Source organism: Ictalurus furcatus, chromosome 23, assembly GCF_023375685.1.
Source record: "Ictalurus furcatus strain D&B chromosome 23, Billie_1.0, whole genome shotgun sequence".
NCBI lineage: Eukaryota > Metazoa > Chordata > Actinopteri > Siluriformes > Ictaluridae > Ictalurus > Ictalurus furcatus.
In genome coordinates, this window is record NC_071277.1 from 10,741,788 (window position 1) to 10,757,349 (window position 15,562).

General features: G+C 44.6%; 1 protein-coding gene across 3 annotated transcripts in view; it reads left to right on the plus strand.

The window, feature by feature from the left end:
- Window positions 1-15,562, plus strand: part of elovl2 (ELOVL fatty acid elongase 2) — a 53,979-nt gene that overhangs the window by 14,572 nt on the left and 23,845 nt on the right. Inside the window, exon 7 of one of the 3 annotated variants that reach the window (XM_053610965.1) lies at window positions 8,272-9,385. The exons of the other annotated variants lie outside the window; for them this stretch is intronic. Coding sequence (XP_053466940.1) covers window positions 8,272-8,535 — 264 coding nt within the window. The 3' untranslated portion in view covers window positions 8,536-9,385. Of the gene's footprint in view, window positions 1-8,271; window positions 9,386-15,562 lie in introns of those variants that run through there. 3 annotated transcript variants of the gene reach the window in all.

Consider the following 15,562-nt stretch of genomic DNA (forward strand, 5'->3'; position numbering starts at 1 on the left):
TTACCGGAAACATTACATTTGCAGTTATTGCTGCACAACGGGGTCACACCAGATACTGAAAGCAAAGGTTCACATATTTTTGCCACTCACAGATATGTAATATTGGATCATTTGCTCAATCAATAAATGACCAAGTATAATATTTTTGTCTCATTTGTTTAATTGGGTTCTTTTTTATCTACTTTTAGGACTTTTGTGAAAATCTGATATTTTAAGTCATATTTATGCAGAAATGTAGAAAATTCTAAAGGGTTCACAAACTTTCAAGCACCTCTGTGTGTGTGTGTGTGTGTGTGTGTGTGTGTGTTCTCGCTCACTGTAATCATGGTGAGAGAGACTTTAGAAGTCAGCATCCCATACTGTAATCAGAGACAGTGCTGTACTAAGTTTAAACAAATAACGTTTACTTAATTCCTATCACATTTCCACTAAACTCCTGGGCAGTGCCAGGCAAAAAAAAAATAATTCAGGGCTAGACTAAAATCATTACTCATCATTAGTAATCATCAATGTTTATCCCTAGCGAGGACCTGATGCCAGGCAGTTGTTTGTTCATTCACTAAGATCCAATCACAATGTGGCAAACCTTTCTCCATCCTGGTTGTTAGAGAGGGGCCCTGTTATAAACTGGGCCCTGGAATGCCATCTTAACAGCTGTTCACTACATCTACCCCTTGCTCAGACTAACCGAGGACCTGAAGTTGTTGATCTGAGCAATGTACTGAAAAATGAACAGCAGACATAAAACACAAACCTCATCCTTTGACCATTTCCATTTCAGTAAACTTATAATTCAATTGTATATCAGCAATACTAAACAAGTTACATAGGAACTTGCATGTAAACAGAAAGGAAATCATGGATAGTCTAAAGGGGAAAATTATGAAGACTATTCCGTAATGTATATAGAATAAAGCAATGTATCCTTCTAATGATGTCTAATCATCGTTGCTTGTTATTACAAGCAACGATGATTAGACATCAGTAGCAGGACACATTGCTTTATCCTGCTATTGTAGGGGAAAGCTCAGGAAGTGATCTGCATGTGGAAGATTTGAGCTCAAGGGCTTCAGTGGGTCTTACACTGTCCTGCCCTGACAGGCTATCCTGCAGTTTGTGTATTTGCCAGTACAGTACCCATCCCAGGAGGCCCATGGTAATCCAACCACTTAGGAATATGCTGTCACTGATATCCCATCCCCAGGTTAATGACAACTTCTTAAGTATTGGCTCAACAGGTATAACCTGGCAGCTACCTGACTGGTCCCCTGAAAGATAATTTGATTCAGGAGTGATTTATCCACTTCAAGAGTGTGTTTCTTAAAGGCATCAATCATTTCAATCTCCATATCATGCCTGTCAATGTCAAGATGGTATAGAGCTAAATGTTCAATGTGAAGAATTGCGCCTACTGGGCCCTGATTTAGCATAGATTCATTAGGGAGGTGTATTGGAGTAGTTGTATCATGGTAGTCATAAGTGATCACAGGTGTATTAACCAGCCACTTGTTTACTATTTCAATTTGGGTGATGGTGACCTCCTCCCTGTTTCTCACAACAGCATTGCATTTATCATTTGTGGTTAATTTTCTGTGCAGTCCCTTATAAAAGGTTTACTGGGGCACAACCAGTTAATGCCTGACAACTGTACATGTCTGCTGATTGGGTGTCAGAGACATGTTAAGATTTTCATCCTGGTAAGCTATTACATTGAGGATTGTGCCCTTAAGTGTTCTGCCCAACTTCTGCAGCTGTTTCTTTTGAGCAAAGTGAGAGACAAAGCTGTGTCTGGCATAGATTGACTCAGAACAGATTATGAAGTCACTGATACTATACTTTGTTGCAAGATTGTGAGTGCAGCAGCGATTTCTGCATAATGGCTAGATTTAGAACCTAAACAGAACTGCTGAGCATTACAGGGGGTGTCACCCTGCCAGACTAATCCTACTCCAGCCTGTATGTGTTCATGGTGGTAAGAGCACTTGTCATTGTAGTCCTTAGGAAGACCTTCACAAATGTTTTCATTATAATAATGATGGCTAGATGTCAGGGAGGTTGTGGTGGTTGCTGTGCTAGCATCTGGAGCATACTCTCCCTCATATTATTATTCTGGGCATACCATACCTCCACCTCATAGCCTTGTAGGGCCATCATCCATGCAGCAATGCGACTATTTGAAACTCTACCTTTCCTGAGTTCTTGGCTGTTTAGGAACTGTACAAGTTGATGACATGTCTCGATTATGACTTTTGTCCACCAACATAGCTACAAAAGTGTTCAAAAAGTGCGCTCTACTAGCATAGGCAACAACATACTTGTCTTGGTAATACTTTGGGGATAGTGCTACATTGAGGTAATGTTCAGAAATAACAGCCTCAAGCAAAACTCTTTGTCTTTGTCAGGGTAGGTGAGGCATGGGGCAGTACACAACCTTTCCTTCAATTATTTCATGGCCTGTGTCTGTCTTCCCTCCAGCTAAATTATCTACCTTTCTGGAGTAGGTCATGCAGCAGTCTAGCTACTGTATGTATGCATAATCTTCTTTGAACTGATGGGAGTAGTTGCTTACACTCTACACTCTAAATGTGGTTCCCCGCTACTGTCGGGGAACCACACGTTGGTGCAATGACAGTATCCTTCTTATGGGAGGCTTCTTGTGACATGTTACAGTCTTTCCTTTATGTGATATATTAACAGGGGCGCACGGTGGCTTAGTGGTTAGCATGTTCGCCTCACGCCTCCAGGGTCCGGGGTTCGAGTCCCGCCGGGGCCATGTGTGCGCGGAGTTTGCATGTTCTCCCCCGTGCTGTGGGGTTTCCTCCGGGTACTCTGGTTTCCCCCCAAGACATGCATGGTAGGCTGATTTGCATGTCTAAAGTGTCCATAGTGTATGAACGGGTGTGTGAGTGTGTATGTGATTGTACCCTGTCCAGGGTGTAACCCGCCTTGTGCCTGATGCCTGAGGTTTCCCCGTGACCCTGCGATAGAAGATCGCGATAGAAGATGGATGGATAGAAGCGATAGAAGATGGATGGATATATTAACATTTGATTTTTGAATTATGAACGATTCTAAGAGATATTAGAATTCCATTCTCTATCATTAAATTTGTCTTGACATTTGATTACCCTATTAAACCCTTTACTTAGATAGTGCTCATTGATTCAGATTCCAATGTCACTTTGAGTCTCATGGTTACAAACTCACCAGTCTTGGTCATTAGACAGAGGTAATTGACTAATACTATCATGTCATGGCTTCCCATGTACACTTAACTAGAATAATATTACAGTAATCATAGGTTAAGTCTCACCCTTTTTAGATTGGTCAATCAACACTATCTTGTTCTAAACAGAAATTCCTTTTAGACTTTACAGTCTACGTACACTTACCTAAAGCCAAGTTGTTAGCCTGGACTCTAAAATCTCAGTTGGCGTGCCCCACTGCTCCACCTAAACCTGGATTTTAGCCTGTACTAACCTGGCTGCAGATTTGCGGTACCATGGACTTAACATAATCTACTAGAGCCAATAATTTCAGGGTAGGTCAGAATAAATTCAAACATAACAATTTATTAACCAAGTAATTCCAATAATAATTCTTACTCCAATTTAAAAAATAAAACAGTGATAAATAATATAAAAATATCAGATAAAACACAAACGAATATTAGAGATGTTTACCTGGCAATGAAACTATGTCTGTTGAAGATGTACCTTATTTACATACAGGAGGTGATTTGTGTGAGGGATCTGAGGAGATTTGTCTCCACCTGTGCTTGGGAAAGGTGGTATTCTGTGTGTAGGATGATTCTCTGTGCCAAGTTCATCATGTTGACCAGGGCCTTGTTCATAGAATGCGTCATCCCACCATGGTGAAACTTCTGTGTCCAGTGGCATCCTTCCAAAGATGTTGATCTGACCCATTTAAAAGTCCTCTGTTACCTACAAATAAAGGAGTGATTAGCAGGGCAGATCAGTCCTCCATGTGTGAAGGAATTAATTTCACTGATAACACACCATTGTGTGTGAAACAATTGAACAGCATCTGAATGGTCATGTAGCGACTGAACATTTATGAGCTTACTGTTATTGGGAGAAAAAGGTTGTTGAGTGTTACAGGTACAAACAACATAATTATTCATAGTTTCATATAACATAGTTTCGTGACCTTTTGTGAGATCTTGCTAAATCTAGATCTTGCTAGATCTTGGTAAACAAGATCTCAGTACCCTTTAAGGTCATGTATCCAGTAAAGTGGTCCCATTTGATTACCTGATCCTTCACTACCATGCTGATAGACCAAATAGTAATTAGTGCTACTGTAGGGCCTCCCCTAGCCAAGTTTTCAGTGGACTCTGGTCAGCGAGCTGTCACAGGGCAACAAAAATCTGATGCTTTCCCTAAAATTGAATGTGGAAAAATTAACGTCACTAAAAGACCATCTGACCGCATGGAAACTACTGCCAAATGTGTCTCCATGGGTTCTGCCTACCATAGAAAAGGGTTACCGGGTCCAGTTCAGAGTTCTATCCCCCCACCCCCGGTTCAGAGGTGTGCTCACCACAGTAGTCAGCACAGACCAGAGCCTGACGTTGGCGCAGGAAGTAAGATCCCTCTTGGACAGAGGGGCCATAGAACATGTACCCTGTTCCCTGAGGGAGTGAGGTTTTTACAGCCATTGTTTTCTGGTCTGCAAAAAATAGAGGAGTATGTGGCCAATTTTAGATCTGCGTCATCTGAACTGTACTCTTCGGACATGCAGGTTCAAGATGCTGACGCCCAAACTTATCGTTCCAAAGATTCAGTTTAAGGACTGGTTTGTGATGATAGACCTAAAAGGTGCATATTTCCACATAGAAATATCACCCAGTCACAGGAAGTTCCTGGGGTTTGCGTTGGAGGCAACACATACCAATATCGGGTTCTTCCTTTTAGGCTAGCTTTATCCCCTCGCACCTTCACAAAGTGCATGGATTTCATTCTGGCTCCATTGTGACTCCAGGGCCTTTGTGTACTAAACTACCTGGATGACTAGTTAATTCTAGCACAATCCAGGGAACTGGCGGTTCAACATCGATGTTGTTTTCGCCCACATGAAGAGCTTGGGGCTCAGGTTGAACCTCAGAAAAGTATGCTTTCTCCAGTGCAGTGGATAACTTTTCTAGGGGTTATAAGGATTCTACTACAATGAGGGCATTTCTATCCCCAACATACGTAGGGTCAATCCTATCAACATTGTGTAAGATTAAGCTGGATCTTGGCATCCCCTCCAGTCTCTATGAGAGACTGTTGGAGCTTATGGTAACAGCAACCAACATCATACCGTTGGGCCTATTGCACAGGAGACCATTTCAGTGGTGGCTGAGAAGTTGGGGGTTTCCTCCGCGGACGAAACCTCTTAGAGTAATCAGTGTCACGTGGCGATGCCTACGTGCTCTGAGAATTTGGAAGTGGAAATTCCTTTTAGCATTTACAGTCTAAGTACACTTCACTAAAGCCAAGTTGTTAGCCTGGACTCTAAAATCTCAGTTCCCCAATGCTCCACGTAAACCTGGATTTTAATCTGCTCACAGATTTGGGGTAACATGGATTTATCTACTAGATAATAGCCAATAATTTCAGATTAGGTCAGAATAAATTCACACCTAACAATTTATTAACCAGGTAATTCCAACAATAATTCTTAATCCAATTCAAAACATAACAAGCAGTGATCAATAATATAAGAACATCACATAAAATGCAAATAAGAAAATTATAGATTTTTACCTGACAATGAATCTAAACACAATAATTGTGCGGGAGATTTGTCTACAGATTCCCCAAATCTTTGGCCAGCTCTCCCTAAATATCCAGTTCCCTTCCAAATGGAACTTAACTTTGTGTGAGCTTCACGCTGTGGGAAACGCCCTTGTGCATGACCAGTATCTGCAGTCTGTATAAAATCACGCTTATTTATAGGCCTGCCGTGGTCAGGTGATGTGGCATTTCATGCGTTATGTGACTATAAAGGTTAGAGAGGTATTGAGGTTGTAGAGACCGTGTAGAATTCTAGAACGCCATTCACAATGAAATTGTATGCGCTCAAGGGGCAACTTTTTGTCTCCTGGTGTGAGAAACACCAGTGAGACCAAGTAAACTGCGCAATAGCTACAGTCCTGGAGTTCATACAGGAACGTTTCTCAGCAGGGTTGGCTCCTCCTACAGTCACGGTCTATGTGGCTACTATTTTGGCCAGCCATGCCCCTATTGATGGAGCCTCTGTGGGGCAACATCCTCTAACGTAGAGGTTTATGCATGGTGTCAGACCACACATACACATCTGCAGACCACACATACATTCCTGGGACCTTCTTTGGTCCAGGAGGGTCTGTAAGGTGCCCCATTTGAGCTCTTAGAGTCAGCTTCAGAGAAGCTTCTGACTGTAATTTTTTTTGACTGGCCCTGACATCTCTGTTGCCCCTTCCTGCCTTGACTTTGTCCTGGATTAGCAAAGGCCTCCCAATATCCTAGGCCGGATTATTCCTAAGTGCTTTTGTCTGCTGCCCAGCTGATAGTGTTGCAGGCTTTCTCTCCTCCTCTGTTCCTTGCACCAGAATGAGGAAGATTGCACCTACTGTGTCCAGTGAGGGCTCTTTGTAGTTATATCCACCACGCCGACCAGTGGCATAAGTCGGAGCAGTTGCTGGTCTGCTTGGCAGTGACAGTAGAGGTGATGCTGCGTCAAAGCAGAACATATCTATTTGAATAGTGGAAGGAATCTCTATTGCTTATGAGGTGTGTGGTCTCACTACACCTCTGGGCATAGGGGCTCATTCCACTAGGGGGGGTTACCTCCTCAAAGGCTTTATCTAAGTGGTACCCCTACAGGATGTGTGTGCTGCAGCGAGGTGGTCTACACCGCACACATCCAGTCGGTATTATAGTTTGGCATTATTGGTCAGCTCGTATGTGGTTCTTGGAGATATCTCTCTGCTGGATGGCATTGCCTGGGAGAACACATCAGAACCAATGTATACTGGATATGTCAGGTCAGGTACCACAAGCATGTAGTGTGTGAACTGTTTACAGCCAAGCCTAAGGGAGACAGAGCAAACACTCTTAACTGTTGTCCAGGGGTGACTGGCTAGCCACAATCTCTGTTTCTTCTCTACCATTTCTCAAGCAGCAGTCGATACAGTTCTTGACTGATTGCTGACTTCTTTGACCAAAGTACAACCATAGCATCTCTGACAGGTAGTTCATTAGCTTGTATGCCACCTACTATGTGTGGATAATACACTTCGGTGCTAAAAGGTTCCAGAGCACACAGAAACGCATCTCTCCTCTCTAACAGTTGTATGTTAGGCCTGTTTTCCTGGGACACATCTGCTAACTGCAGTCTCAAAAGTTGCATTTCCATCACATCAGGGCCCTCCTCAGTGAGGTGGGAAGCTTTCATTACTGGCTGTCTAGTGTCACGTGTCCTTTCTATTTCCAGTGCCTTACATAGCTTCTGACTTGAGCTAATCTCTTTGATGGGGTGTGGGGTTCTGACCTGTGCTCACAACTGACAGCTGTAATAGTTAATCAAAGCCTATTTAGCAAATCCTGACCAATGAGGAGCTACTCTGTATCAAACCGAACAACATAAAGGGAGTGGACTATTTTAATCTCACAAAAGGTTAATTCCACCCACACCTGCTGGTTAACAGGAGCTTGGTCCCGTGTGTAGCTGTTTACCTTGATCAGACAACTCTCTATCTTGAGCCATTTCCCTAGCAAGTTGGTCATTTTGTTGAGTTCTTTAAGCAACCCAGCTGACAGCAAAGAAATTTCTGACCCAGTGTCTAGCAGAGCATCACATGTCAATACACCATTGATTGAGACAGTGCTGTAAATCCTTCTTGCCATACCCTTCTTTGTCAAGTCACCAAGGAACTGGCAGAAGCTGGGTTTAGGTATGTTGACATCTGATTGGGTGGACCTTCTGTTGATGGGGTTCTCCTCCCCTTGGCTCTTCCCCCCTACCTTATGAAGTACACACTAGGTGGGGGAGGAGATGGGTCCCAGCCTAATCATGCCTTACAAGATGGGTTATTATCCTTCTTGTATGTGTGCTCATCTGACTTAATGTCTTTGAGAGCTCTAGAGGGTATTTGCTTTTACTTAATCTGGCACTTACACCTCTACTCTGCACACTTTGCTTTTCTAGAACTCAATTAAAAAATCTTGTTTGGTAGCACTACTTGTATTGTCCATCCATCTTCTACCGCTTACTTCTTCTCAGGGTCACGGGGAACCTGGAGCCTATCCCAGGGAGCATCGGGCACAAGGCGGGGTGCCAGTCCATCGCAGGGCACAATCATACACATTCACACACTACAGACACTTTGGACATGCCAATCAGCCTACCATGCATACCATGCATGCATGTCTTTGGACTGGGGGAGGAAACCCCCGCAGCACAGGGAGAACCTGCAAACTCCGCGCACACACAGAGGGACTCAAACCCCAGACCCTGGGGGTGTGTGGTGAACGTGCTAACCACTAAGCCACCGTGCGCCCTACTTGTATTGTCCGCTTGATATATCGCTTTGCTTGTATTTCCTCATTTGTAAGTCACTTTGGATAAAAGCGTCTGCTAAATTAATAAATGTAAATGTAAATTTGCTAGATTTGATGGATTGTGAAGTTCACACGATCCTTTACTTCACTCCCTTTGGCCTTCTTTTTTCTTCAGACCAGTCTATGATTGTCCTTAGATCTATCTCTAACCCTTGTATGCCTTTCCTACCTGTATGTATGCTTGTCAATCTCGTATTCTCTATCACCCAAGGGCTTAGCACCCTGGGGGTTATGTGGGACCTCACAAGGCTTTGACTGGTAGGAGATATTTATGCGGGCAGGTCCATTTTGGGGAATCTCTGACCCTTCTAGTATAAGGGGAGGCTCACGGTCATGTCTGTGGTGGAAATTTAGACAAACACCAGTAGACTTGTCCTCTTGGATGCAAAAGTTTTATTACAGAGAGATGAATACAGGATAGAAGATGAGAGCGCTCTGAAGCACTCGTCTCTCACATGCACTATATAAGATTAAGATAAGGAGTGCTGGACATCTGCGAGTCTCGAAAAAGGGAGTTCTAGGTGGTTTCAAGGTCTTAGCCGATGTGCAGACACTCAAAGACAAAAACATGTTTGTCTTCCACAGAGGAGAGATGAGAAACCTTCTGTGCAAATCTACATGGCATGACCTTACATAGTATCTATCTGCTACTGCAAGTACACATAAAACAAAAGAAGGAATAACATTCTCTCACATTTCCCTTCTTTTATAATATTTAAATTATGACAAAATAAGGAAAGTAATTATCATGCTGCATAAACATCAGAAGTTCAGAATCCTTTTATGGTTCAACTGAAATCATAATACACATAATAGAAAAAGCTAAGGCTCTTTATTGGGTTTAAAGTACCCTGGGTCTGAGAAAACGATTCAAGGGTGAAAAGTAGTTGACATAGTCAAAAAATACAAAAATATTTACAACAGTCGCGAAATAGATGTCAGTGGGTCGTCATCGTCAGTGTGTGGATCTGGAACCCAGTCAGGTTGGTCACCATAGGGGTCATAGTCATGACTGATGGACGTTTTAACAAGCATCAGCATTTGGTCATCAGTCACTGCTCTTACCAATTGGGCAAGACAGTGTCGGAGCAGAAAAAGAACACATGGGAAACACATGAACAGAAGTAATAAGACTACTATCACCACCATGGTCACGTACGGGGCCAGCTACCCAAACAGGTTATATAGTGGGCCCCATGACCGTCTTCCAAGCTCATCGGTGTATAGCGGATGGGTAACCTGTTTCATTTGGTCTAGAGCCGTAGAGATATTACCAAAAGCATCATCAATCGCGGGCATTTGGGTGCAACACTGATCTCCTACCATAGCGCAAACACCTCCTTATTTAGCTAGAAGTATATCTAGAGCCATACGGTTCTGTACAGTGGTAAGATGAATGGCTGTTAGTTCTTGCTTGATGCCGCTGATAGCCAATGTAGTGGCATTCCAAAGTTGAGTGATGCCATATTGAGGAAAGAACGCATCCCAGAACTTAGCCCTTTTGTCTTTTAGCTGATGTTCTGGGGGTGGGAAACTTTCCTCAGATTTCAATGAGCACCTGCTTCGCATCACCTGTGTGGCATGCACCAAGGTGAGGGGATTGCGTAACTGAACAAAAGTGCAAATGCCACTCCAATTAGAAGGAAGGTAGAAATAGGCCTGTGACCCACATATCCAATAACAGTCGGGCATAAATAATGTCCCCAGCCTTCTGGGGTGGAGGAGGGAGCAGGGTGGTGAATAGCATGAGGGGTTACGGTTATATTCATTAAATATGGTTTGGCACGATGAGTAAGGCAGAGCTCCCAAGAATGTTATCCTTGTGCAGTTGAGACAGATTGGGAAAGGTTTTTGTGGCTTGCTTACTGTAATATAGGCTAAAGGGGGTCCAAAGTAATGGGAACGCAATTCTACGGTATCATTAGTATATTCCAGTGACATGAAGAAGAACAATGAGTAGTCAGCTGGCTGATAAGCCACAGTTATTTTCAAAATGCCCTGGTCTCCACCTATTGAGGTTGACATGTGCCAACATGAGACATGTGTTGACAAAGCTCTTCGCCTTCTGGGACATCATAAACCATTCCCTCTCAAAATCAAAGTCTCCTCCTTCATGCACATGTACCGTGCAATGGAGGTCAGAGAATAGCATAAAATCAGCAGTTGTATTCATCATTTTATCCTGAGCTGATGTTAACAACTATAGACAGATACTAGCTTCATTACACATGCACCATTGGTAAGCACAGAATTCTTCATTCTTAAGAAACTGAGTTCCCACTAATGATTCATCACTCACTATCACACCTTGGGGAGAGGAGAACAAACTTAGGTGTAAGGCATACATTAAGTCTCGGCCCAGTAGATTGACTGGGCACAAAGACGAGTTTAAAATTGATGGTCTACATTTTTTCCATATTCACTTTCGCAAGCTAGCAGCTCAGAGAACCACTCTAGTACTGAATGCCCCATTACACCCATGGAGCGCAGTGACTGTGAACTAATTTTTGGGGATTCTTTTAGTTCACCGTGCTTTATTACTGAATATGTTGCCCCCGAGTCCACCAAAAACGTGATACTCTGCCCATTAATTACAAGAGGTATGCATGGTAACTGTCCAAAGGGAGAGGCATTGTATTTAAAAAGGTTAAGGGCTATAACTAGTTTAGGCATTTGGGAATTATTAGTCTGACCAGTGTTGGATGTACATGTATGTGTATATGCCTGCTCTTTATGAGCTAACTCACAGTTTGGGTGTCTGATGTCCCCTCTTCTGTTCCCAGGTGCCTCACCCTTCCTTTCCTTCTCCCCTCAGTTGGCCTCCTCTTGGTTCTGCTCTGGACAGTCTCTTGCAAAATGTCCAACTTTTCCACAGATAAAACATGCAAAGTTGTATCTCTGGGGGTTGCCACCTAGCCTTCCTCATTCTTTTGGTTTTCCTCTCTACCCTAGGCCTCTTCCTCTGCCTTCCATTTGCTGTGGTTGTGTGCTGATGGCTTGCATCATGGTGAGAGAGGCTGTGTGAAGGTCTCTTCCTCTCTTCTCCATCTTTCTTTCCTTTGCATCTCGTAGGAGCTTCTCCACATAGATTGTATATCGTTCTACCTGAGTCAGTTTTCCAGTGTCCCAGGTGATGTGTTGACGTTTTACGAGAGCAGCAATCTCTGGTTTCATACCATTCATGAAGCTGTTTCTGAGATGTGCTTCCCATGCCATGACTTCAGCTGCTTGTCCATCTGCCAGTGCTACTGGCCTTTCCAATTCCCAATTTTCATCATGGACTTAAGTGAGATGAGATACATACTGGGACACAGTCTCTGAATCTTGCTGCTTGCACATATTTTTCATGTCCATTCGCACAGGAAAGGCTTCAATTAGTAATTGTTGGAGAGCTGCAATCGCTCCTGACCCATCCTGGGTCCAGTCTGGCATTGCGCTGTCAGGCCCTGCCACCTCCACCATAGGGGCTGTTATTGCCTCATGTACAGATCCCTGTGCGTTTGGGGAGGTGTGGGCATGTGCTTCAGACAGTTGTTTTGTCCCCCTGAACTTGGGTCCTGATCTTGTGCCCAGTGGTGAGAAGTCCTGCGTTTCATTTTCTGAGTAATCAGGTGGAGCTTCCAGTGCAGTGAGGGCTGGATAGAAATGTGGACCTGATGATGGTGCTGAGGGACCCGCTTCTGCTGCTGGTTGTGTTCGCTATGGAGGGGTGGAGTCCAGGTCAGGATCAGCTTTCTGTAACTTAGCACACTGAGAAACATATGAGGGCCCTGCTTGACATTTTTTGTCTCTTTTATGTACCTCACACTGACATTCACCAAATGCCTTCCAGTCCAGCAGTGTGGATCTTTTTTACTTTTAGGAACATCTCTCTCCTTTGCTTCCAAATTGACTTTTAACTGTTCTAACTGCAAAAGACTAAACCTCCCTTTTTCTGGGAGTGCACATTCTTTTACCCAAACATCATATTGATTCAAGCATCCCTCTCCATAATTTACATGCATAAACATGATATTATGTCCAACATATGTGGGTCCACCATATCATGCACCACAGGCCACTCTTTGCTACTTGCTTTACCCATTATTCAACTTTCACAATGACTTTAATCAGTACAATGTACTGTTGTAATTAAATGAATACGTGCTCTCATGCATACATTCCCTTTCATATTCAAAATGTTCAATTCCCCAAAAATGACTAACAGATTGATGACCATTAAAATAAAACTTTAAACGGCATATATATGTGTGTGTGTGTGTATATATATATATATATATATATTTTTCTTCCCCTGTCTGAATTGCTTGTCTTAACACTCGGGTTGTAAAAGGATAAAAACTCAGGCATACAAGGGCTGTCTGTAGTATATAACAACCTTATCTGATTAAACCCAAATGGTACAAGAGAATGAAAATCTCAGTAATGATGTCATGAAATTTACGGAATGGAGAATAGGATGGATACAATTGCAGATAAGAGCTTTTAATAAAGAGAGGCATGCAGACAAATCCAAATCATGAGACAATAGCATGGTCAAAAACAGGGAATGGGTCAGGCGATTGGCAAACAGGCATAAATTAGGCAAGGCAATACACTCAATACTTCGCAAAGTCATTGTCTTCAAACAGTCTCTTTATACTATGGTTGTGAGTGCTTTGAATTTGATGCAGGTGTGCATGATTAGAATGAATGTGAGTGTTCTGGGAATTGCAGTCCATGGTGGCAATGTTTGTAGGCCACAGTGCAGGTAGGGAATTGTAGTCAGTGGTCTGCTGTGGTATAACAGAATACCCCCCCCCAAACCCTCGCCCAACCGGGCACTTCTCCTGAAGCGCCAAAATACACTCCCTCCCACGGCGGTCCTGGCCCTCTGTGCAAAATGTCTTCACAGCCCCTCAGGTTCCAATGCAGAGGTTGTCCGACAAGTAACAGGTTCCTCGAGGAGCCGAGGAGCAGACATGAGGCTGGGGCTGGTTCGCCGGGGTCATTAGGCAAGACCCAGGCTTGGGAAGTTGGGTCATCAGCTTTAGACAGGTGCTTGACTTGGTGGGCTGTCTCGTCGGTCTTTCTTGAATGTGGAGTGACGTTCTCAGTGGAGCAGGAAGGCAGAGCAACGTCCTCAGCGGAGCAGGAAGGCAGAGCATCGTCTTCAGTGGGCAGAGCATCGTCCTCCTTCGACTCTGCAAGCTGAACTTGGTGGTCCATGTCAACAGACTCAGGCATGAGTATAATGTGGTTGGTTGTGTCAACAGACTCGGGCGTGAACAGAGCTTGGTTGTCAATGTCAGCAGACTCTGGCGTGATCAGAACTTGCTTGTCCATGTCAGCAGACTCGGGCGTGAGCAGATCTTGGTTGGTCATGACGTCGGCTTCAGGCGTGAGCAGAACCTGGTTGGTCGTGACATCGGCTTCAGGCATTAGGAGAACCTGGTTCGTCGTGACGTCGGCTTCAGGTGTGAGCAGAACCTGGTTGGTCGTGATGTCTGCTTCAGGCGTGAGCAGAACCTGGTTGGTTGTGATGTCGGCTTCAGGCATGAGCAGAACCTGGTTGGTCTTGACGTTGGTTACAGGCATGAGCAGAACCTAGTTGGTTGTGATGTCGGTTTCAGGCATGAGGAGAACTTGGTTGGTCATGTCAACAGACTCTGGCGTCAGGATAACTTTGTTGGTCGTAACGTCGGCTTCAGGCATGAGCAGATCCTGGTTGCTTGTGACGTTTGTTTCAGGCGTGAGCAGAACCTGGTTGGTCGTGACGTCAGTTTCAGGCATGAGCAGAACCTGGTTGGTCATGACGTTGGTTTCGGCGTGAGCATAACTTGGTTGTCCGTGTTAGTGACCTTGGACTGGAACTTGGCGTGGAAGGTCACTTCGTCAATCTCAGACTGGAACTTGGCGTGTAAGGTCACTTTGTCGATCTCAGACTGGAACTTGGCGTAGGAGGTCACCTCATTGATCACAGACTGGAAAGTGTCTTAGGAGGTGACCTCATTGACCTTTAGCTGGAACTTGGCTTGAGAGGCCGTCTCTTCGACCTCGGACGGGAACTTGGCTTGAGAGGTTGTCTCCTTGACCTCAGACAGGAACTTGACTTTATGCTGGAGCTCTGGAGATGAGACTACCTCATGGGTCTCAGATTGGAGCTCTGGAGATAAGGTCACTACGTTGACCTCCGGCTGGAGCTCGGCAGGTGAGATCACCTAGTGGGTCTCGGGTTAGAGCTCTGGGGAGTAGGTCATCCTGTTGACCTCCAACTGGTACTCTGGAGCTGAGGTCGCCACATTGACCTCAGATGAGTGTTCAGCTAGTGAGACCACCTCATAGGTTTCATGCTGGAACTCTTTGGAGGAGGCCACCTCCAGCTGGAGCTTGGCAGGCGAGACCACCTCTTGGTTGTCGAGTTGGAGCACTGGAGCCGAGGTCGCCAAGTTGAAATCCGGCTGGAGCTCAGCAGGTGAGACCACCTTATGGATCTCAGGCGGGAGCTCTGCTCTTGCTTTCTTGTGGAGCCATTTGTGGGCATGCCAGCTGCCCTTGAAACATTCCTGAGAGCAGAAATGTGAGCCAGGTATCCCAAGTTTACTACAGGTAGGACATTGTAGCTGGGCTTCTTTACAGAAGCCCTCGGTCTTGCAGGTCTGCCTCATCTCCACCACTGCCCTGTCGGCCAGGGGCTGAAGCTGAGCTATGGAGGCCGCCCTGTGGATCCACTCATAGTAAGTGTGGAAAGGCAGATCAGGCTGGCCCACTACACTTACTCCTCTCAAGAGTTCATCCAGGTTGCAGTTCTACCCTGGATTCCCAAACTCCTTTAAAAATAGTTCTTCTTAAACTAAGTTACTTGGGTGAGGGCACTGGACCCTGTACCCTGTACTGGCCAGATGCTGTGCCCCTTGGTAGGCCGGGCCAATCCATAATTCAGATCTGGGAGGTCACACAATCCATAATTCAGA